The sequence below is a fragment of the Atta colombica genome, unplaced genomic scaffold, assembly GCF_001594045.1.
Source record: "Atta colombica isolate Treedump-2 unplaced genomic scaffold, Acol1.0 scaffold155, whole genome shotgun sequence".
Taxonomy (NCBI): Eukaryota; Metazoa; Arthropoda; class Insecta; order Hymenoptera; family Formicidae; genus Atta; species Atta colombica.
In genome coordinates, this window is record NW_017259245.1 from 2,500,549 (window position 1) to 2,525,346 (window position 24,798).

The 24,798-nt window shown below is 34.0% G+C and overlaps 4 protein-coding genes across 13 annotated transcripts in view; 2 read left to right on the forward strand and 2 right to left on the reverse strand.

Annotated features, from left to right (window-relative positions):
• LOC108685674 (myosin heavy chain, non-muscle) overlaps positions 1 to 10,588 on the reverse strand; it is a 31,361-nt gene extending 20,773 nt beyond the window's left edge. For all 6 annotated transcript variants that reach the window (XR_001931674.1, XM_018190570.1, XM_018190569.1 and 3 more), the window contains exon 1: positions 10,231 to 10,588. Coding sequence is in view for 5 of the 6 variants with exons in the window: in XM_018190570.1 (XP_018046059.1) it covers positions 10,231 to 10,587 (357 nt within the window). In the remaining variant the exon portion in view is untranslated. The remainder of the gene's footprint in view (positions 1 to 10,230) is intronic.
• A 3,144-nt stretch (positions 10,589 to 13,732) lies between these two features.
• On the forward strand, positions 13,733 to 17,536 carry LOC108685686 (probable low-specificity L-threonine aldolase 2). 5 transcript variants are annotated; one of them, XM_018190592.1, is made up of 6 exons: positions 13,733 to 13,783; positions 14,199 to 14,293; positions 14,723 to 14,871; positions 15,509 to 15,626; positions 16,114 to 16,197; positions 16,607 to 17,536. In XM_018190592.1, the coding sequence occupies exons 3-6, from the start codon at positions 14,818 to 14,820 to the stop codon at positions 17,500 to 17,502; spliced, it is 1,152 nt and encodes a 383-aa protein (XP_018046081.1). In that variant the 5' UTR covers positions 13,733 to 13,783; positions 14,199 to 14,293; positions 14,723 to 14,817; the 3' UTR covers positions 17,503 to 17,536. The 5 variants fall into 5 exon arrangements, with proteins under 5 accessions (XP_018046081.1, XP_018046082.1, XP_018046080.1 ...); XM_018190593.1 differs by having other exon boundaries at positions 13,736 to 13,807; XM_018190591.1 differs by having other exon boundaries at positions 13,748 to 13,829.
• Positions 17,537 to 17,931: 395 nt separating this feature from the next.
• LOC108685685 (eukaryotic translation initiation factor 3 subunit D) lies at positions 17,932 to 20,669 on the reverse strand. Its single transcript, XM_018190590.1, has 3 exons — positions 20,332 to 20,669; positions 20,207 to 20,252; positions 17,932 to 19,517 (listed from the first exon to the last, which is right to left on the reverse strand). Exons 1-3 carry the CDS (start codon positions 20,503 to 20,505, stop codon positions 18,052 to 18,054), a joined length of 1,686 nt encoding a protein of 561 aa, XP_018046079.1. The 5' UTR covers positions 20,506 to 20,669; the 3' UTR covers positions 17,932 to 18,051.
• A 3,862-nt stretch (positions 20,670 to 24,531) lies between these two features.
• Positions 24,532 to 24,798, forward strand: part of LOC108685687 (ATP synthase-coupling factor 6, mitochondrial) — a 10,612-nt gene continuing 10,345 nt past the window's right edge. Inside the window, exon 1 of the mRNA XM_018190598.1 lies at positions 24,532 to 24,632. The gene's annotated coding sequence lies outside the window, so the exon portion shown is untranslated. The remainder of the gene's footprint in view (positions 24,633 to 24,798) is intronic.

The following is a 24,798-nucleotide window of genomic DNA, read 5'->3' on the forward strand; positions in this document are numbered from 1 at the left end:
TATCACCCGCGGCTGGCATCTGGCCGCCTCTCCCCATATCTGCGATCGCCCTCGATCGAGACAAGATCGAAAGTCTTGATCCCGGCACGGACCATTCGCTCGAGACGATGCGAGAGGCATGCACGTGATCAAGTGCAATTTGTAACGAACAGCGTGATTGGATGCGGTATGCTTTATTATTGCGGGTCAAAGTTACGGCCCACGAAACAAGATCGTAAATCCCACAACAAAGTCGCGAATGCTCGAGGCTACTTGGAAAATTAGCATAAATTCACTATTAACATACGTACTATCTCATTTTTTTTTTTTTTACTGTGACAGATACTTCTGAGGAATTCTAAATTGACTACTCTTTTCTGCTTCTCTGCTTTATTATTATGGATTAAAATTACAATTTGCAAAGGAGAATTCTTCCATGATGGAACTGCAACGCCCAGTCATTTGCGAAATTAATATAAATCTACTACTAGCATATATCTGCTAAACACAGCTTACTTTTTATTTCCACAGATTTCCTGCTATTAATATATAGTTTTTTTTTTCACAGAATCATGCGATTACTTGTTCTTTCGTGATTATCGAAAATAATTTCATTGTTATCATAAATCAAAAATACAATTCATGAAATGAGATCATAAATTCGATATAAATAACGATAAAAAAGCAAAAGTCTAAAGTCATTTCCTAAATATAACAGCAACGTGTAAACGCAACATGTCTCTATCAATTCTTATCGTTGACAGATTTGTATCGAAGAAATTTAGATCTTTGCTAAAAGTAAATAATTGACCGAGAATTACGAGACTGGAGTTGCGATATCACGTAAAATAAAATTGATTCTTCGTTACGCAATTTAAAGAGCGTACTGCGTTTATAACCAGTCTTTAAAAGGACGAAAACCAACGATACCGTTCCTCCCTACATCCAACAACTCTCTAAAAATGGTAATTTTTGTTGTAATGACTCCAGATAGGGAATGTAAGTAAGAATATCACTCTTTGCTAAAGCCGGCTCTAGGCAACGAGTCAAGTATTCGACTCGTACAGCTGTACAGTATTGCGTTCGTATGAGAAATAAGACTCTGTCATATGCAATTTCGATATGTCGTCGCATCGACATATATTATCTCGCCCCGAGGACAATCGTATCGCTTTAGCGAATATTTATTGAATGAATGCCTTCAAATCAGCTCCAGATGATGCCTTCACTCGCCAAATATTCGACACCTCCCGAATGCATTTGCGTAATGAATTTTAAATGCGCCACAGCGAACGCCGTGCACTAACTCGACAAATATTTATGAATGCGATACGGATATCACGCGAACGAAGGCAATATTGCAATTTTACACAATGATATTGCTGCAACTTTATGCGACGTTGCAAAAAAAAATATAATTCATCGCGTAAAAGCGACATATTTTATTTTGCCGAATGATGCAGAAGCAAACGTATGCGTGTTATTATTGTATATTGACAATTGGCATTACGTCATGACGTATCGCACGATATTTATCTTGGACCGGCAAATAATTGGCCGGTGAACGGTTTGCTGAGCGTTGTTTGAAACTCGCTTAAAAGCCGTGTCGTATTACGTATCGAAGATTGCGACTGCACAGCGATTGCGTATCGGAGATCGATACTCGACCAATGAAGACGAGAATGAAGACGAAGCGAGCGATGATTGAGATTGAAGATTCGTTTTTTTTTTTGCTTTAAACCCATTAGCCATGATCTGCAATTGTTACACGATTGTAACATGAAACCTCAATGTAAATAAAACCTAAATGGAGAACTTAAATATTTTTTATGTTTTATTTAAATCTATTTTTCTTTTAAAATAAAGCTAATGTGATCTTTTCAATTAAATATTCATAATTTAATTTTACGGAAGAAAATTCTTAGAAGTTGCTTTGTTTAAATGCTTTACATAAATTTTAATATAAGTTGAGAATATTGTATCTTTACATAATTTATTGTATTCTATTGTAAATGTATCTATATTATAATTAATATCCATTATATTAATTTTCATATTAAATAAAAAACAATATATAAAATTTTATATTAAATAAGTAATTAAAATTCAATGGATGCATAAAAAATTCTAAAAATTTAGAATTTTAAAATGTTGAATTCATATAGATACGCAACATGCGACAATCAATTTTGCGAGAGTATCAGAAGCAACGATGAGTAATATAAAGTAATGCAGTTAAAATCATACGGTCGGTAGTTGTCGAACCGTTACAGTCCAGATACGGTCCATATACGGTATGCACGGACAAAATCAATCGGATTCGCACCATATACAGATAAGGATAACGATGTATGTACGCAAGCGTTGCGCAAGAGTGACATTCTTTACGGCGTTACTTCTTGGCAACGGAATTACGAAAAATTGCTGACAAGAACGGGTTGCCTCTTAACTTCACGAAAAATCGCATCGCCCCGGCCATTCATTTCAGAGCGGTGCTTTCGGAGATACAGCACCGTCAAATTGCGACACAAATGTAGAATGTAGGCGACAGCTGCAAGTGAAAAATGCAGAAATACGATTACATATCGTGCCCTTGTTTACGTTGTGATTTAGAGCAGCTCGCCCGACTGAAATGTTACATAATGCGATATTTAAAATTAAAGTATCTCTAAAATATTAAATACAATAAAAAAATCAATATATAAATATTTGTACATTTAAATACATTGTATGTATAGATTCTTAGATCTTTTGAGTTTATCTATGACAGATTTTTTTATCGAATTGAATTCGAAATTTTTAAAAATATATCATTATAGCATTGACATTGTAATGGAAAATAATAATGACCAGATAGGTATTTTTATAATCGGAAAATCCTAATTTTTTTCATTTCATGGTACTTCAGCCAACCTTTTCATTCATTATCAAGATAAAATCTAAGATAAGATTTAAGATGTTATAAAGGGATGTCATGGCAAAATGAATTTTAATAATGCCGATAATTAATGATAACAGGTGCTTAACATTTCTATTTACGAACTCATTTTTACGCACGTTCGTACTCTCACACCGATGGTTGTCTCGAAAGCGAATGTCGTAACGATCGCACGTCGATCATGCCGGTTGAGCGACGGCCCTGAGACGGCCGAGGCGAGAATTCCGCGTGAATTCCGGAATGTTTCTACTTGAGCGGTATCTCCGCGCGCGGTCTAAGAGAAATTCCGCGTGCGGTTACTACACGCGTAGCACGTTGCGAATACTAATGCGCATACTAATCAGGCTAATGCCGCGAGGCGGAGACTTCGCGTGCCACCTTCTCGTTGCAGCTCTGCAAATTCTAGTTCCGAGAAGCCGGCTAAAGGCGAAAAGAATGTCCACCAGAGCTTTCCCGATTCGTCGCTGGTTACCAGGTCGTGAATATATCGGGCAAAATGTAATGTATTAAATAACGAAAGAAGCAGCATCTTTCTACTAACTGTCCACTTCTTACAACATCATTTTTCAAATAACTGATTATTCAATTTGAAACCAATGTTTCCACGGTGAAAATATCGAACAGTCTGTACCTAAGTCAGTTTTAGAATAATTAGCGACTGTAAAAAGGAGACTTCTGGCTAATTAAGTTTCAAGAGAGAAAGTCAATGATTAAAATCATATTTCATTAAATTTCGAATAGGCATTGCTTTAATAGAACTTCGAGATTTATGACTCGGTCAAAAATATGAAATATTGAAAGTGGAAAAATTGATGAATCAATAATGATCTTCATTGCAATGATTAGAATAAAAAATCAAAAAATAAAAATCGCGGGAAAATCAAAGAAATACAAAAGAAAAGTGTCTGTGTACAATGTAATCTTTCAACAATTTGATGGATCGTAAAGGTGTGTTATACAAATCTATTATATTTGTCAAATGAGTAAAATAATTATCATCTCCGAAAAATTACAAAAAAATATGACGTTACATTTTGATACAGAAAAAAATATTCAATCGTTTTTTAAGGATTCATCGACTCATCGCCGGATGAGAAATTCGCAGGTTTGCAATGGTAAGCCACATTTCGCCAAGGTGACTCTGTCAAACCACTAAGATGGCGTCTCAAGATCGGCCTCCCAACAAATATTCCAACCTTCCTCCGCCTTCACCCCGGTACTCTCCCTTTCTTCTCCCATACTCTCTGTCACTTTACCTCTCTCGCTATCGCTTTCTTACCTTCTCCTCGGAGACCGTCATCGGACTCTGTCTACCTTCGCGTTTACCGAATCAGTCACGCGTGAGTCACGACGAGCATCGACTCTCATTCTACGAGTTTAGAGAAAAAAAAATAACGAGAGGAGAGGACAATTATATTATTATTCAGATCTCAAGTTGCCTCATATTATTTGTATCAAAATTTCATTTACGTTGCAAAAATATGAAAAATATATATAATGAAAAAATAAAGTTGGTCAGCGAAAATAGAAAACTTCATTTCTGCATATGATACGTCACGATTTTCAATAAAATACATTCGAGTATTCAATTCGTATCTTTAAGTTGGCGTCAATAATTCTTTTCGGTACAACGACGTGTCTCGACCATTCGCTGCTCCGATTTGCACGGTCTGGTACACCGAGATAGGGAGCAATGGGATAGTAAAATTTTAATTGTATAAGTTTCTCGAGCAAACAGTTTTAGATCGCGATTTCGTCTTCTGTACTGTGCAGTTTATTACCGATGAGATAACGCGTAACATTGAATGTCGACGATACTGATTGAAATTCTGAGCGTCTCTTGTCCAAACATACGTACGTTCGCATGAACCGACAAGAAAGTTATGACGAAACCTGTATGGAATTTCTGACGCAAATTTCAGCTAAATCCCTAACACATCCGCTCAGTTATAGTTATACGACAAATTCATTAAGAACTAGCGAGATGATACGCAACAAACTAAACGCGCTTCTTACGAGGGTGATAAAAACTTTATCTTTGCGATCAAATTTAAACCTGTTCTGACCCCAACTATAATATGGCATCATTTCTCTCAACACAAAATTGCTCATGTACAGGATGCTCAATAAATCATATATTTCCTTTGAGTCAAAGGTATTAAACGCGTCGATTACGGTTATTTTCGGGTTATTTTACGACCTGCGTAAAATGTTTGAGTAATAAACGCGTTGATTGCAATCGACTTTTCGTTTTAAGAGAAGACATTCGTCTGTCATCTGGCTAGCAAAGGTGCCTCTTTAATACGGTGTATAAAGTTACAAGCTACATCGTTCGCGTGTGAGAACAGCTGCACGATTCGCTATCTTATCGAACGTGACTATCGAATATTTTCTTGACAGCAGGGAAGAAACATAAAAACTATGATACGATAGTACATACAAGAAATCACAGCAGGAAAACATAAAAACATATTTTTTTCCATTGAAACAATAATCAATATTTGTTCCACGTACAATTATTCTTTACGTCCCGAACAAACTTTATCAATATATATCGCTCTCTCTATAATCTCCAATACAACAAGTCTAACTTTTACTGAAGGAAGTACAAGTAAAAAAATCCCATTATGATAAATTTAATAATTTAATTATTTCGATTACGTTGCAGATATTATATTTTCCAATAATTTTGATTTTATTTAAAAATGCAATTTAAAAAATGCATAAATATATTGTTTTCCTTTCATGTAGATAAAATTATTGATAGTTGTGTTTCACTAAGAATTTTATTTAATTGGTTTATATGTTAAAATGTGTATTGTAATTTATCTAAAAATCAATTTTATTCATTTCTCAAAGTATGCACTTTTTTAAATGTCTCTTAATAATTACATTGTGATATATTAATGTAAATAGTCCAAGAATCATTCAAACCAATACAATCTACAGCACATCTATCACATTTTCACCCGGAATTTATATACTAATAGTAGTTCATAATAATAATTCCTGCAAAAATTTAGACTTGTGACGTGCTGCTTCATTCTCTCTAATATCTTAAATATAGTCTTTCACCAATGTTTGAAGTATTAGTGACAATATTATTTAAGATTCAAAGGAATGAATTTCCGCAGGCGGAAAGGCCAACACCTGCTTCCAAGTATGAGATCAAAGTTGAGGAACGCAATCAGCGACCACGTTCAAAGTACAATCAAAATTTACGTGAGTCACACGCTCGCCATCGAGCAAGGTGAGGCAAGACTTATCAACTAGTGATAAGCGACAGCATCAAGGAAACGTCGGTGCCATTGCACGTATTCGTCCCTCAACATGTAAGTGATACATGTTGAGACTCGTGAAATCGGTGACCGTTCGACACCGCCCATGTCCTTTTTGCGTCGCAGTTCTCGAATACCTGACCGTATGAATTTCGTCCTTGACCATAAGACCAGTTCCTTTCAGAAACTTCACGCATCGTGAATATCACCGCTCGCCCGTGTTTACGAAGGTAGAAGAGAAAGAGAGTGCTCGACAAAAAAAAGATCTGAAATTCATCCATTCTTCTATCTGAAACTTATAAGTTGTATCTGATAATTGCGTATCTGATAATAGTGAAGGTATCTAATGATGAAAATCCGTGGGTGCCTTTTGCTCGATATTAATTAACTCTCGTACACACTGGACTCGCAGAGACCTGCAGTGCAGGTATGTGAGACGAACGTTTTTACTTCCCACACACCGCAATTATCTCTTGCAAAACAACTTTCTTTACGATATTTTTATACCATGATAATTCGTTACCTTATCTTATGTTTTGCATCACAACCGCGTACTTTTAGGCACGTTTTTCCTAAATGAAATCCGATATTGCGTATCAACGTCGTAAAATATATATTCTAAAGATGTATTTGCAATATAGTAATAATTCTTTTTTTTTAACTGCTATTATTTTTTAGTAATATATGTAAATATATATAATACATATGATAATTAAAAAAAATGATTATACATACATTGAAAAAAATGATATATCAACAGTATTATACTATTTTAATTAAAAATTATACTATTTTAATTAAAAATAATTTTGTTCATACATATGAACATTGAATGAAATTATTAATGAAACAACTAAATTATGCTCTCACTTCAATAAAATTTTTTATGTTTCATTAATACTGTTATTACATAAATAAACAAGATTATTTTCAATTAAAATAATGTTGGTATGATATAGTTTAATTCTTTTAGTGTGATATAAAGTAATTAAAAAAGCAAAAAAAGAAACACTAATTTAACAATTGACTGCTAGAAAAAAATGCAAATAATTAGATACTTAAATTACCACCACATGCCTTTTTCTCGATTGAATTCATTCGCGTCTCACACACATTTTTCTCTTCGGTTCTCTCCTCCTTCTCTTTTACATCTCTCTTCTTTTCGTCTCACCTTCGGTCTGCCGACATTTCCGATATATCTCGCGCGCGGATTAATTCCAGACGAGGACGAGCAAGAGCCGTAGTGAACCAAGAGCTATCTTTAGTTCGTCTTACGAGCGAAAGAGAATCGGTCTCTCGCTCATTGCATCGGTTGGAATAAGACAGCGACCGATATATCTCAGCGACGATTGCTATTTTTCAAAACGTGTCCGACGGCAAGTCAAAATCGAATCGATAATCGACAAAAATGCAATACACGAGAATAAAAAGATAAAGAGTTTTCTTTTTAATAAATTCTCCTCTGCGGACAACACCATCAATCCTTATTTCAACATCACGAACGATTGCAACGACGAATATATATTTTTCTGATTGGATAAATGATCTCAGAAAATTTCAAATGTATCAAGATATATGGTATGGTCTGAAGCATGCATACATTTTACGGTAGAGAGACTCGTGGCCGATCTTAATCGTTTATTGCTTAATAACAGAATACAGTAGTAACGATATTTCCTTCGGATTATTATAATTATTGCTAATCCGTCTATTGTCAAGTATACTGTTTTAATATCGTGATGTTAAAATAATTGGTATATCTTGCAATCGCATACACTGTTAAATTCATAATATTAATTCATAATATGTTAAATTATACTCAATTTGTATTGTTTTTAATCATTTCTATAGGTTGCCAATCTGCTCCTATTCAATATTGTCGTTAATTTAATTAGAACAATTACAGTAAACAAATTAACACATTAAACAAATTAACACAAGAAAATGTATTTATTAAATTTGACTTAAAAATTTATTATTTACTAAGTGCATACATCAATATGGACATTCTTTGAAACATTCTTTGAAATTAATCACAGAAATAGATTGATTTATATTTTGATTGATTTATATTTTGTGAAGTTAATAAAATGTTATTCAACTCAAGGGATTGGGTTACTATTACTTCTTTGATATTTAATTATACAAAAGAGACACACGATTAGTTATTATTAATAATATATTCTCATTTTAGTAACTTGGAATTAAAATAACCAATAATCTACCAAGATTATTAAAATATACAATATCTTTCTCGCAAATAAGAGAAACGAATGTTCAACATGGAAATTTCCTCTCTTCCACACCCGAGCAACGGTGTGATATAGCGTTCCACTTTCAAGCTATTGATTTACTTATTCCGTTCATCTATAGTCAAACGCAAAAAGCGAAAGACTACATAACTCCAAACATAAACGTGTTTTTCCACGAGACAAACTCCGAGTTTAGTAAGCAACGAGGAATACTATCGTTTTTGTCTTACGCGTTCCCATCGTGTGTCGTTCCGTAAATATTTTGAAGCTGTCCTAGCTAGTAACCATAATTCCGCGTAATTTCGCGGGACGATTAATTTTCACGACGACGTGCATGAATTAATAATGCCAACGCGAATTCGAAGTCAAGCTCGCGGACGCGGTGAATCACCGGTGCCTCGCGCTACGAGGAACATATTAATTCTGCAACGCCCCGAAGAGATGGAATTTCCGACGTTTCTCGTTGCTGGAAAAATTTCGGAGTCAGTGATTCTTATCAAGTCTTTTTGTTTTCTTTTATCAAATAATCTGGACTCTTTCCTAAATCTTATCCATCTTTATCTTTACCATATATATAATTCAGATAAAAACGCATAAATTTGAGATAAAATAGATCTTCGAGAATCTTCTCGAAATTATAATTCCAAAATACAAGCAAGCAGTTTTTCATTTTCTGATTACTTGTACATAGTTTAGACTTAATTTTATGATGTGTTATAAAAGTTGTTTTAGCTATAATTAGTCACAAAACTGGTTTTATAATGGCAACTTTAAAAGCTGCTACAAAATCATCAGTTTTATGATTAATCATAGCTAAAAAAAATACAATTTTTACATTATTATCAAGTAAGATAAACTACAAGTTAATCAGAAAATGAAAAACCAAGTTTGATTTCTAGCTATGGATAATCACAAAATTGATGGCTTTTAGTGAAAACTTTAAAAATTACTTACTACAAAATTATCAGTTTAATGATTAGCAAAAAAAATACTATTTTTACATTGCCATCAAGTTAAATCTAAGTTAATCAGAAAATAAAACATCGGGCCTCGGAGTTCGATTTAAATCGAAAGATTTTTCTCCAGATTTTAGCAAAAAGAAAGAATGGAAGAACGTTTTAAATCGAGGTTAGAGTTAACCGATGTTGGAGGAATCGGCCCTACAGGATGCATGGAAGGGCCGGTACGCATCTGGCACTTGCACCTGCATCGCCGCGGCATTCGCGAGACCATTTCCCAAACTTTTGATTCTTAACAGTGCGAAAGAACAACGATAGAACGAAAGAAAAGTGCCGAATCATTCGCAGTAAAAAGAACCGGATCCATTCATTCTAAAAATGTTCCTAATGACAGGTCAAGTCGTTAAACGAACAAAATTTATTTTCTCGCGTCTTTTACATTTCCTTCCTCAACGAGAATGGTAAAACAAATTTATTATCGTATTTTTTCTCAGAGTTTATTCTCTCGATGCGATAAACTTTGAGCTTTAATTTTTATAATTTTGTGTCAAAGTTTCTGAATTTCAAGTCTCGAGACGAACTTGGACTTCTTGGAACTCGAGACCCGGAGGCGAATCAATTCACAGCATAGACCGAGAAGGAAAATTGGGTTAGCAATACGAGCATAAGGTCATCGGGGGCTTCGGCGAGAAAAACAAGATTTAAATACCGCTTTGAAAACAATTGTAAGAACAGGCCGGTTAAATTGTGGAGCTTAAACCGGGAAGCGAGGCAGGCGCAACGCCAGGAATAAAAGGAGCCCGAGAGGAGGCTCGTAGACTCACGTAAATCAGTCCGGAGTAGTATCGGTCCTTGAGGTTATGCAGAACGGAGGCCTCGTTGAGACAGGTAAGCTCCGCCATGTCCTCGACCTTATCGAATTTGGGCGGATTCATCTTCTGTATATCGTCCTTGGCGACGAGTACGCGCTTGCCGGTTTCTGCTATCTCCACCTCGACCTCGTCGCCGCGCTCGCCCTTGATGCCGGCGGCGACAAAGCCCTGCGTCTCGTGTGGCACCCACACCAGCTTCTTTTGCGTCCATTCCGCTTGAGTGGCTGGATCGTTGAAGCTGTTCCTGTCGACCGACAAGATACGCAGCTCCGGATCGGACCGGTCTACCCTCGAGTCCACGTCCGCCATCTTTGTTTAGCGCAACACGACGCGGCAAAAGTGCTGCTGCTACGGGCCTGCCCCTTGTACGTTCCCGACTATACTTTCTCTCGTCCCTTGTATGCGCGCGCGCGCGCGCACCGTTATCCGTTACTTCGTTCCACGAACGCGCGCGCAACGTCCGCGACTACCCGCGTATCGTACTCGCGTACGCGACACGGTCGACTCGAAGTCGAGCCTGACGACGACGACGACGACGACGACGTGCAACGACGGTTGTCGCTACCAACTGTCGCCACGATGCGCGACCAACGACGAGTGCGCGACGGCGGCACCAACACCACCGCCACTATCAAATACTACACCACCACCACTGCCGTCACTACCACTACCACTGCTGCGACGACGGACGGACTCGCCCTCCGTGCTTTCGAAAAATGTTGTCGCACCGGCGACGATAGATCGCACATGTAACAAGAATCGTGAACGATTTGGGTAGGCGCGAGCTTCTTTTTCTCGTAACGAATTGCTCTCGGTCTTCTCCCCTTTCTGCTCTCTCGTTTACTTCGCTTCCTCTTGACTCACGTCGACCGCGCCGATCACAACTGCCGCCGATCCTCGTCGAGCGTGACTGCCTCCGGCACCGCGCCACATTCGTCTCTCATTCCCCACTTCTTTCTCGATCGATTCGTACGACCCAATCCGAACACTTCTTTCCGCTCTCGAACGAGTTCACTAGATACTAGGAACATATGGATTTTTTAATTTTATAGCGTTTTCTCTTAGCTGCACTATCACCCACTAGTGCAACATTCAGACAGTGCACAGTATTTCCATGGTTGGTAAGCGAACTCATTTGGTATGTTTCTGTGGCTACAGTGTAGTGCAAATTTTATGCACAAAGTGGGATTCTGCTACCGTCTCAAAGAGTTTAAGACAATATAAAATATAGAGCCAGTGTAACATTAATTCGAAAATGAAAATCAACCGGCAGCAGAATTAAATACGATAGCATGAAGTGTACATACATAGTGTAGTGCAGCACTTACACGCAACTGGTGGAGTGCGAGATTACACTTAGCGTATCCCAAGAGAAAACGCTATTAGATTTCAATCAGGCTCGATTTATCGAATTCGAATCGAGACTGAATAAATTGATTGATTGCGAAACAATTTTTCCAAATATTCGATTTATTTGAATTTTGGACTATTTTAACTAACCTCAACTTACCGACGAGATATTAAAGATCGTTCAACTCTGGGCAAATTTTCGGCAGTCCGGAGATAATTGAAGAACGCTGACGTTATCGACAATTGATATAAATTTGCTATTATTAACATAACTATTTGGCTCATACATTATTAAATTCATGATTTTTTATTACATAAATATTCCATAAATAAATATGCATACTTGTAAAGCTATAATAGTCGCTGTTGATAATCAAACTTTGACGATAATCTTTTAAACTTTGACTGAAATCACAATTTTGAAGAAAAATCGAGTATTATTGATAAATAAATATAACTAAATAAATATAACTAAATTAATAAATCATAAAATTAGTACAATATTATCAGTTTTTAACTCTTAATTATTTCAATATTTACAAGGACGCGAACTCCCGTAAAGATGTCGGTCTTTAATAGTATTTCGTTGGTGCCTCAACTAATCTTTTAAAAATTTAAATATTAGCTGTGTTCAACGGATTCACAGTTAAGTGAGCACTCGCTGCTATTGATGTATTCTTCCAGGCAAAATACTGATTGGATGATCTAAAAGAATACACTAATAACAACGAGCATTCAACTGTTGAGTCCGCTAAATGCGTCCATTATCAGAGAAAAATCTGAAAGACCTGAGAACATCTCGACCTTTTTCTTGTACCAAATCTCGTAGCGTAATGTCCACGTTTTTGTGATTCTTTTTCATGCTATTACGTGGATTAGACAAAGACGAACAATCAAAGTTGATTATTCGTGGATATTACCCTATGAGGTTTGATAATGGAAAAAGGCCGGAATTTGTCTATTCTTAGGTTTCTCTCTGCTAATGTCCACATTTTTGCTAATGTTAATTTGATAATTAATTAAGTTTAATCTGAATTTGACTTACATCTTATATTTTTCTAATTTAAAAAATTAGAAATATTAATAAATATATTATTTATTCAGTAAATTAATAAATCAAAATAAAAAAAATTGATTAAAAAATTTATTTAAAAAGAATATTTATTATCGAAACTAACTTGATATCTAACTTGATATAGACTGGCATTGTTTTGGCTGATAGTTTTTTTTCGTATTAAAAAAATTGATGTACATTGATAGAAATAGACATCACTCGATTAGTTCAAAATACAGAATTGATAGCACAAGAATTCTAATTAGAAATTTTTCCTAAAGCCGGTATTTAGAAATCTGACCAATTACAGTTGAATGCGAGAGGAATAATTGACTATGATTCGTCCATTTCTTAAGGCTTAAAAATCTGTTGCAGATCCGGACTAATCCATTCTTATTTCAAGATGGATATCTAAGATGCTAATATGGTCCTCTTTGGTTCGTGACTCTTTAAGACTGTGCTTAAGGCCAGAATCAGATTGAGATTTAAAGATTAAAGATTGAAATTTCACCAATGAGGACAAAGAAGTTTTGACTCCTTTTGTTCTGATGAATCTTCAATCTTTCAATCTCATTCTTCAATGCTTAAGTCTGATTCCTAAGACGGCCTTGAATATTATAAGAATCAATTATGAATGCTACCTTATATCTTTAATCTTTCCTTTCACGTATTTTAAACAAAGAATAATTAATTCTATTTATGTTAATAAAATATCATAAAATATTACTTAATAAATCAATTGTCAGGACTTGATCGAAATTACTTTTATTGTTGATTATTCCAACTAAATTTAATCACACGAAGAATTTTCAGTCATCGATGTGTCCGTAGAGAGAACATTTGCTTCACGTTACTTCATGTTGTACTATTTATAAGTCTGTTTTCTCTAGCTGAACTAGTCTACATTTTTAGAACTTAAAGTGAGATAGGTATATTATGTTTGATATTTGGCTAAGACAGAGAATTCTAGTCAAATGCAGGAATAAAAAACAAACTATCCATGATGAATCAAACCTGTCCAACACTACTCGCCACTCTCGCCAGTTAGTTGCATTCAGTTGCATTGGCACAGTGCTCGCTGAGTGCAGAATATTTTTCAAAGTTTTTAATAATAATCTATTAATTGTGATCTTAACAAATATTATTTGTATTAACTTAAAACGTTTTATTCGACTCACGCATTTTTTTCATTAAATTATTGATCGTTTTGAATTCATATTGGAATACAATCGGTTTTTTTCTCTTAACAATTATAACATTTCCATAAATTAAAGTTTTATTGAAAAATATTTATTTTCATAACAAAAATACTTATCCAAGCAGAACATCGAATCATTATGATAGCAAAATAATGTCAAAATAACTCCAAAATGATTATTGAAAGTCATTTTTCAATAATTTCTGATTCATTTAATTTAATATCATTTTGACGTTATCGCTTGTTGTTCTGCTTGGGTATGTAAAATTGTAAAAGAAGTGAAGTGTTTAATAGACCTACTGATCTCTTTATCTTCAGCATTTTTGCACGCGAATATAACATCAAAGCGATAATTTCTTACGCTGCAATACTCTTATCACAGAAATTATTATCTCGAACAATTATAATATCGAGTAAATATCAAAACAAAATTCACTATTATATAATTTACTATTATATAATTCCTATTCTATGTTTCATCATCAATTTTCAAATATAAATTTAAAATCGTCATGATACAAAATATTATATGCATAATGTTAACCGTATTTAATTTAATTATTTAATATAATAATAAACATAAAATATTTAAAATTTTATATAAATTGATTTTATATTTATTGATTTTATATTTAAATTAGCTGTTAATTTGATTTCAAGTCGATGTCAAAAATATTCTAGATTAAAAATTCTTGATATTCTCTTTCTCTTTTCTTATTATCTTGTCGGAAATCTGCATAAATTTTTATCGATTTATATTCTATTATGTGAACATATAAATATGCAAACGATTAGCTTGGTTTCTCTTCCGTTTACATTATGACATTATTACATATAAATAGATACCAACAGATATATACAAAGTCATATATATAAGCGCGGTGCCTCACGAGAGCACTCAGCACAACACTGATCACAGTTAATAACAGCCAGCAGGATGTCGTACGGTGCGGTAAATGAAGGCATTCATAATTATGCGAAGCAAAATAATGTAAGTAAAAAAAAATCAGTGTCCGACTCTTTCACTATTTGATCCTTCCTAGGAACTACGGAAACCAAATAATATTTAAAACATTAAATTATAATGATACCATGTGTTCCGAATTACGCATGATTCTTTATTATTTGATGAACAACAAAATCAATATAAAGTTCCGTATTCACAGAATGCGCTTACAATAATGTTAATGCCTTAATATACTATATCATAGAATTTTAGAGATAAAAGCGTGTTTTGAATATAGGCTATTTTAATATAAATTATCTGTGTGATACCTGTGTGATATCTTATGATATGTAGTATTTTACGCTATTTGTGATATCTTACGATATTATAATACTATGTTCTATCTGGTCTTATAAATTAATATAATATTATAAAATTAACCGGCAGTGTGAAATTATTCATTATTATCTATTGTTATCCTATAATTTGAATGATAATGTCCATGAAAGCATATAAATTGATTGTCATCCTTATCGTACGCGCGGAGAAATATTGTGTACAGAATGTGCCCTAGAAAAAATTTGCGCCCTTGAGATATTTCTAGTGACAGAAAGGTAGTAGAATTCAATTCAAATTTATATTTCGTGGAGATCATTCTAAGTTAAGTATATGATTACTGTAGGCCATTATCGTCGATTTACGAAGCGACACGCTTACAAAACCAACTACCGCAATGAGAAAAGCTATGTATGAAGCACAAGTTGGAGATGATGTTTTTGAAGAAGACCCTACAGTAAAAGGTAGCGAAAAAAATTCGATTTTAGATTTTAAATGAAAAGTTCGTTAAATCGTGTGTGTAATCATGTAATAAAAAAAAATATAAATATTATAAATTGATAAAGCAGCATCGCAATGTCAATACGGTGGCAAGAATCTAATCCATCTAGTAGTAGTAATTCAGTAGGAAAACAAGCATCGTGTACTGCTTTACTTTCCTATTTAAAATCATTTTTTTCAAGCTTCGCTTAATCAATTTTATTTCTTATAAAAAAATTATTTCTGTCAAATAGAGACTTGCTAGTTTGTATGTCTTTAAAAATATCAAATTTTTACAATAATATTCTCGTTTTATTCACTTTTATGTTTTAATATATTGTTAATATATAATTAATATATAGTTAATATATACAGTTTATTACACTTACTATATTATATTACACTTTAATATACAGTTATATTTTATTTACTTTTATATATTATTAGTTGATAAATTAACATTTTTTTTAGAATTACAAAAAAAGGCTGCGACATTGATTGGAAAGGAAGAGGCTCTTTTCGTTAGTTCTGGTACGATGGGAAATTTGATCGCTGGTAAGAGCTTAAATATCTCATATTTTCTTTTAAAATCGAGATTAAAAGAGAGATTAATGAATTTATTTTTATTCATTTAATTGATTATGATAAATATGGAGAAGGATCTTTTTATATTATAATTATAAAAATGTATTTTTTGTTAGGATTCTAAATGAAATCCATCATATTAGAAAAGATTTCCTTAATAATATAATACCCGTATCACACTATGCATTGAAGATTGAGGATTGCAAATTAAAGATTAGAATTTGACCAATCAGATAATTTTAATTTTAATCCGTTTTGTTCTGATTAGTTGAATTCTAATCCTCAATTCGTAATTCTTAATCTCCAATATGTAATGTAACACGGACATAAACGCATTTCAAAGAAAATTTGATGCTAACCGTCTTTTCTCTCCTTTCAGTTATGAATCATTGCGATGTACGTGGCAGCGAAGTGTACTGCGGAAACAAATCGCATGTGTTTCTTCATGAACAAGCTGGTGCGGCGCAGATAGCTGGTGTGAGTTTCCACATCTTGCCTAACAACGATGACGGTACGTTCGATCTAAAGACACTCGAGAGCGCGATTCGCGCAGATCGGATAGACGAACCGGTATCAAAGCTAATCATAGTAGAAAACACATTGAACGGAAAGATCATATCTCAATCATGGATCGAAAAATTGGCGGTAATAGCGAAAAAGCATAATCTTAAAATGCATTTGGATGGCGCTCGACTGTGGAATGCCTCGATTGCGTCGGAGATCTCGGCGAAGGATATAGTCGCTCCATTTGATTCGGTTAGTTTTTGCTTGAGCAAAGGATTGGGTGCTCCTGTCGGATCCATGCTCTGCGGAAGCAAGAGCTTCATCGTTAACGCGAGAAGAAGGCGCAAGGTATTAGGTGGTGCGATGCGACAAGTCGGCGTGATTGCGGCGGCTGGACTCGTCGCTCTGGAGACAATACCACGACTAGTAGAAGATCACAGAAGAGCATGGATTATCGCGGAGACGATCAATCAGTTGAATTCTAAAATATTTACTGTAAATATGAAGACCGTGCACACCAACATGGTATTCGTGAATGTGAATACCGACAGTGGCATTTCCGCTGGGATTCTCATGAAGAGGCTCCAGCAAGTGAACGACAAAATAGATGATCCCTGTGAAGACGATAAGATTTTAATCAGATGTCTGGCTGTCACGGAAAATTTGCTTAGAATTGTTCTTTATTATGATATCGATGATATGATGATTCATAATGCTAAGCGTAAATTAAAATATGTCATCAAGGAATTGGATCCCCAAGTAACAATTTAAATTTTTGATGAAGTTCTTTAAAAGCAATAAATTAAGAAACCTTATTAAAGTATAAAATATTTTACTTTGAGATATATATAGTACTGAAATATTTCTATATTAAATATTTTTAATGACTGAATTCTTGATATTGATAATAATATATATAATTCTCTTTCAAAATTTGCTAGAAATACAAATTATAAATTAAAAAAAAATAAATTAGAAAGTGTATTGTAGTTTTACTGTATTGTTATATTATGGTTTTATATTGTTATAAATATATAATAAATAAAAAGTCATGTTACAATTTGAATAAATATCAAATAATTGTATCTTGAAACATATTCCTAGATAAAATTTTCATATGTATATCTATTAATCAAAGTATCTGAATTTTTATTAATTAATATCAAAAAGTATTTGAGCAATAAAATTCTATAAATCAAATATTGTATTGAAATCTTCTCGTTTATTTTCTTTATAATACTCTTGTTTCCACAAAAATTTTCTCAAAAGCAATCTATTATTACCGATCAATGATGGGCGTAAGCGTAATTATGGAGGCTGTTAACTTTGAAACGCATCATTAACAGGTTCATCATCATCCTCATCTTCCTCGCCCTCGCTTTCAAAAGTATTATCAGGAATATCGTATAATCGAATCATAGGCTTATTTGGATCCTTCATTATCAAATATTTGCCATCCTTCTGTTTCATGCAAATGTCGATGATACATCTTAAGATGCCCCACGCGTTGTCCATGTTCAAATTAATTTGCGTCGCAAATTCATTTGGTTTGTACTGCTGAGTACCAAGAATCACGTGTTTGCTCGAGTCTCGCACTATAGCGCGTGATACGTATCCAAATTTCAGCTGATCCGAACCGGCTAGTAACGCCTGAACCGTCCATTTGGCGAGTTTGCAGGCGTTATTGCGCAATTCGTTAGCCAAAACCGCACCACGTTGCGTGTCTAGCTTCTGACGCCACTCGACTCCATTGGCTAACTTCGAATCCCATTCGTTCAATGCTTTGATCGTCAGGAATTGATTTTCATTATTTGGACCTTGCATCACAGCATCGTGCTCGCATCGGGCGACGAGGACTATGCCATTATTAAGATCCCACTTACGATAACGATAAGCCACACTAGCCACATCGCTCTCCTCTTCCTCGGCAATAAATGGATTACCTTCCTCAAACTTATATCGTGGTTCATTTGACTTGAGTACCTGCTGTGAGAAATTGTGATTGATGAAAGTCGCCTCGAGGGCCAAGTTTCTGGGTGAATTCAGCGAATTGCCATCATCCTGTGGCGGTTCGACGCTGGTCTCGTTTACGGTCAAAAGATCAAATTCGGTATTATCTCGTTTATCAAAGAACAGCTTGTCGCCAATCTTTTCAATGACAATGTCCCACGAATAATTGCTACGTGTACAGCACATGATAGTAGCCAAGATTGCATCAGTAGCATACACATTGCCTTCAGTTTTCGACAATTTTCGAACTATTGGATCATCTGTAGTTGTGACCGTGTGGAAAATACGATCAATTCTCTGCAGCGGCTTCTCGCTCTTGACATTCACGCGATCGTACGTTTTGTCATAATATTCAAGCGAGCCGCAGCATGATATATCTTCGCCATCTTTCACGCCAGGCAACGAGAGCTTAGCCAATCGGGGAAAGTCCATTTCTTCGATAGTTATCCAGTCAGGTCGCACTGTTACAGAAGCATCTCGAATCTTGATAGGTGGCTGATTCTTATGATTGCGTAAACCTTGCTGTCTACCCCAACGCTTTGCTTGTCCCTTACGCTCCCGTTCTCGCAATTTGAGCTTTCCTAGCTGCTGCATCTGGCTCAATGCACCACGCTGACCACCGCGACCGCGCAAATTACGTTGATTGTGACGGAAGCGGCCACGTTGATACGGCGGTTTCTGCACACGGGTGGTATCCACCAAATGGAAGGTGGTTTCATCTTCATCGTGATAATAGGCATATTGACTGCCTGAACCAAACTGCGATGTATATTTGTCTACAAAAATAGTTAGATTATATTAATTTTATACATATATAATTATAACGTATCAATAAATTAATTTTTTATACGTAATATAAAAAACAAGCTACATTAACAATTTTTTTTCAATAGTCGTATCTTTCTTCAATATCTTTTAAATATAAATCTAATTTATAATAAATTATATTAGATCTAAAATCTGTTCAATTAAACTTTTTATATCATTTATCTTTCTTCTTTTCTCTCCAAAGAGAGAACTTTGAAGAAAAAAAGAAAAAAGATGAACAAAAAATTATTAATAATAATGACAAGTAATCTATTCAATTTGACAGAATTTTACTCAAGATATAAATTTTAAAAAAATGATTACCAATTGTTATATCAAAATATGTCATTTCTATGAGACATAAAAAATTATTTATATCTAAAATTATTTATATCTAGATAAAGTTTAATAAAATAGTTCTATGTATATTAATTTGAATTTTATCTAATATGTCTAACATTTGACATATATACATCTGTCAAACCTTACTCCAGTCATAAGATTAATTCAAATAAAATCTGTCGTCTTCATTTAACGACGATAAAGACATATGTGACGCAAAAATGCCAACGAGGCTCCCAGACGAGTCCTCGGTATCAGAGTCTCCCAATCTTTGAGGTTAAGTGCACGTGAGCGATCAGCAAAGCGAAATACGTACTTGGGAACTTTTTGTCCTGGAAAGCAGGCGTAGTCCAGTCGGAGATCTATAGAAAATAGCAAACCGATGGGTAAGCGCGATTTATGGAACGAAAATAAAGTTGGAATAAGTCTCGCAACACTTACCTTGCCCAATCTGTCGCCTTTCGAAAATGGCTGGTAAGGAATGTCCTTAAATTGATCCGGCAGTTCGCAGGGACCCCAGCCGTCCGGATTGTGCTGGATCGCCGGTGCCAGGAAGTGCGCCGCCACTTCCTCCTTCTGGACAGGGTCGTCCAGCACTACGTCTATGTCCGTCATGTTAATGTTCAGTTAAATTTGTCACATCGATTTAACTCGACGTCAAGTCACTCGGTAGTTCAGTAGCTCGGCATAGACCGAACCACCTCGAGGCACTTCACCACTGTGACTCTACCCGACTCTATCGTCACCACCACCGGAAATCCTGTCCGCGCCATCTTCCCCATTTGCTACATCGCATCGCAGTGCTGTTAATTCATTTATCCATAAAAGTGGCAACATTGAAATCATTAAGCCGATTCTACATTAGTTGTAAGCCGATCGCAAGTTTGTTGCGACAGCCAATATGAAGTGTTGATTTCAAAATTCAAGCTTCAGATTGGCTGTCGTAACAAACTTGCGGATCGGCTTGCAACTAATGTAGAACCGGCTTAGGGTTCGATTAACTCTGGATCAGAGAGAATCCTGAGAGAAGCCAAGCCGGCCTTTTTTCTGTTACCAGAAATCACCCATACACTACCATCAATACATCCATATTTTCAGTTTGAAAACTACGCGACTACGTTATTTTCTGACACTATCGATAAAATCGTCGAAAGTAGATGTTTGTCTCTGTACTAAATCCTCAGGCGTGCCAACTATTTTCTATTTATCCATAGGAGGGATAATTTAATGGGTCTTTGAACGAAAAAATTTTAATTTCGTATCCCCCTTCATATGTAAATAAAAGTTGTTGAATTTTAAGGATTAAAGAAAATTTTTTCTGACTTTTTCTTATTAAATATTTTATGTAAATTTTTGGAATCTAAAGTGCGACAATTCGTATTACGTATTTATCGCGATTACATTTCAAAAAGAAATGTGAAGAGCGGCACAGCTATCTACCTGTACGAGATTCGGGAATGGAATGACTACGCGGTAACTACGCATAAACGTGACGCGCCGCTCCGTGTCATCTCGTACTATCACCTTCCCAAAGGTCGCGCCAACCGTCTAACTGTCGAAATAATAACGAATATTACGAATAAGTAAAATAATATTCTTTATATTTTTAATGTTCTCAATAGACTTAATTGCATAATTTTTACTTTATTTCTTAGATTCTTTACGCATTCATGCAGCTCATGAATATCTTAATTTAATTGTGATACAATAAGTGATTATCAATTTATAATAACCCGGAAAAAATATATATATGAATATATTTTTTACATAATTATATATAATTATATGTAATTATATATGAAACATTTTTCCCGGGAACTTTATATTATACAATGTGTGCATAATATTTTTAATAAAAGATTGACGCGTATTCTTTTATAATATTTGAATTGCTGAATCCTATTATTCATATTTTATTCTAAGAGAGTTATTTAGTATTTAATATTTTAAATAACTATACTTCTAACTTATTAAACATATTTATATAATATTTTAAATAAGTTTCCCGAATCTATTTTATATTTTTTACTTTAAATAAGTCATATCAATTTTTTTACCAATTCCTATGATTTTATATTTTAAATAAGTTTCTAAAATTTATTTTATATTTTTTATTTTAAATAAGTCGTAATAGTTATTTTACTGAGCTGTAATACATAAGTATTATATCGGCATTATATGTAAGTTAAAAGAATTTTTGAAACATGCAACAATTTGCAGTAACAGTAGTGTCATAAATTAATTTTTTAGCTGAAAAATTAAATAATGATTAACAAGATATTTAATACTTTTAATCAAAGCTCTATTGAGCGCAAATTGTTTCGCAATATTAAGAAAATTTGCATATATCTTTATAAAGGGTATATAGAATATTATCAACCTCTTTCTTTAAGCATGAATCATTCAAAACAATAATAAAAATTGAGAATAATGTTAATAATGGAATAAAAAATACTCCACACATGCAAACAATTACGTTTACAAGAACCGTGCAAGTAATATAGGATTTAACACTAGAGATGTCAAAAATAAAGCGCAAAATATATGAGGATACCCATTTATTAAAATCATGTAAAATACGAATAAACTGTGAATATTTTTTATGCGCAATAGTTGAGTATTCGAATGGCGCCCGACGAACAGCCAGGAGTGGGGGAGCGTGTCGCGCGACGCGACGTAGTGGTTGACGTCAGCACTTCGGTATTTGCTCGGCGATCGCGGAAGGAGATGGACGCGTTTTACGAGTCGCTCCGAGTGTCATTAATTAATGAAAATTAGATATTTACGAATTACGTAAGGTTGCTCAAAACTAAGGAGTATATTAAGAGTTAATAGGTTTTTTCTTTATTTCTTAGATTCATTACGCACATACACAGTTCATGATTATTTTAGATATTTTTTGTTCTCACATGTACGGTATAAAAATGAGATTTTTATTGTTAGATATTTCAAATTGTAACTTTTTATCACTTTGAATTGTATATATAATTCTGTCATTTTCGTGTTACTCCACATTCTTATGATACAAGAAAAGTAATTGATAAATTATATTTAAATTATCTCTAAATGTATGTGCATGCTATTTATATATATTATTCTATTTAGTCAAAATTGTTTCATAAATTAAAATAAATTTTTGCATTTATCTTCATTTAAAGGATATACATAACATATTATTAATCTTTATTTAATTGTAAATCATAAAAAAGAGCAATAAAAATTGAGATATAATGTTGGGATCTCAAAAGCACTTTTCACTTGAGCAATTATGTAAGAAAAATCACGCTGTAGTAAAAACCTTTCTTTACTTCTTGCGTTTGGTCAGCACATTATAATTAATACGAAATATTTAAAATTATAAAATGAACGTTAAATATGTTTCTCGGTGTATCACAATATAATTATGACATCGCATTAAATGACTCGCGCCGCTAAAACTAAATATAAAAAATTGTTTCATTAATCGGAGAACATAAAAATTGTAAAGAATATATTATTTTATTTATTCGTAATATTCATTATTATTTCGACAGTTAGACGGTTGACGCGCGACCTTGGGCTGGGGATAGCACGGGGTAGCACGGAGTGGCGCGTCATATTTACGGCGCAGTCATTGAAGTCCCTTACCGAGATACAAGCAGGTAGTCGCGTGCGGTTTTTTTTCACATTACTTTTTGAAATCTTATCGGAAAGAATACCAAATATAATATGAAACGTTGTACTTTATGAATAATTAATTATACTTGATACTAGTAATCATATTATATGAATATTCATAAAATATAACATTTATATTATATCTAGCATTGTTTGCGATTATTATATTTCAAAAAGAAATGTGAAGAAGAACGGCGTGCGACATGGCTTCTTGTCTGTACGGTATCATACGAGTAATAAAAAAGCAATGTTAATATGAATGTTCTCATACAAATAACGCAATTCCTGCTTTCACAATTAATATAGTTTAATAATTTAATTAATTTTTTGTTTTTTTTATACACTTTTCGTTATACGAAAATCCATTTAAAAATTAAACTTTGAAACTATTTATCGTTAATAAAAGAAACATTTCTCTTTTTTATTAATCTCTAGTTTATTTCATTGATTCTGATCATATCTATACATATTACAGACATCATCTATATAAATAAAAGATTCAACTTTTTTATCTGCTCTGAATTTATTTCGCAATGATAACGAATTGCAGACATGTATTTGATATTCTAATTTCTAAAGTTAACCGATTGCATAGTAATTGCATAGATGCATAATATAGATGCAAATTATATATTACATTTTTCAGATTATTTTCCCTCTCGGATACAACCTTGACATGGTGGGAAGGCTCAGAAAGAGTCCAAGAAGACCTATCAAGAAGATATTTACACGAAAAGAACAGTTTTTCTCAAATATCTAAAAATTTTCGGATATATCTGAATTCGAATATATTTAGATAAATTTTTAGATATTGAAATTATTCTCTTCGTGTAAAAATCCAACGGGGAAGCTAACGCACCCTCGTTGTCGATTTACTTGAAAATGAACGAACCGCAGCCGGTTCGTCGTGTCGCACGTTTTATTTCGGGAGTGCCGTTCAAGTTATCGGACTCAAATAGTCCGCGCGCGATTATAGTGTATTATTCGCGAGTATTTTGCGCGAATGTCTTGTGCGAGAGAATGTCAAGCATTCTGAAAGTAAGAAATCTAGGAGAGACATCGGACACCTATGGAGCAACCGTGCGGTGAATATTATTTTTTACTTGTGTAAAATTAATCTTTTTTTTGAATATGCTTGTTTTAAATCATTTTATTTGACAAATTAAAATGAAATAATTATTTGTAAATCATTGTTTTTAAAGAAAATTTAAATAATTATATATTCTATAAATTATATATTCTATAAAATAA

Coding starts and splice junctions, on each gene's coding strand:
- LOC108685686 (XM_018190592.1), top strand. CDS start 14,818: ATGTCGTACGGTGCGGTAAATGAAGGCATTCATAATTATGCGAAGCAA. Junction 14,872..15,508: donor ATTATGCGAAGCAAAATAAT/GTAAGTAAAAAA, acceptor TGATTACTGTAG/GCCATTATCGTCGATTTACG. Junction 15,627..16,113: donor AGAAGACCCTACAGTAAAAG/GTAGCGAAAAAA, acceptor CATTTTTTTTAG/AATTACAAAAAAAGGCTGCG.
- LOC108685685 (XM_018190590.1), bottom strand. CDS start 20,505: ATGACGGACATAGACGTAGTGCTGGACGACCCTGTCCAGAAGGAGGAA. Junction 20,253..20,331: donor AAGGCGACAGATTGGGCAAG/GTAAGTGTTGCG, acceptor TATTTTCTATAG/ATCTCCGACTGGACTACGCC. Junction 19,518..20,206: donor CCAGGACAAAAAGTTCCCAA/GTACGTATTTCG, acceptor CTATTTTTGTAG/ACAAATATACATCGCAGTTT.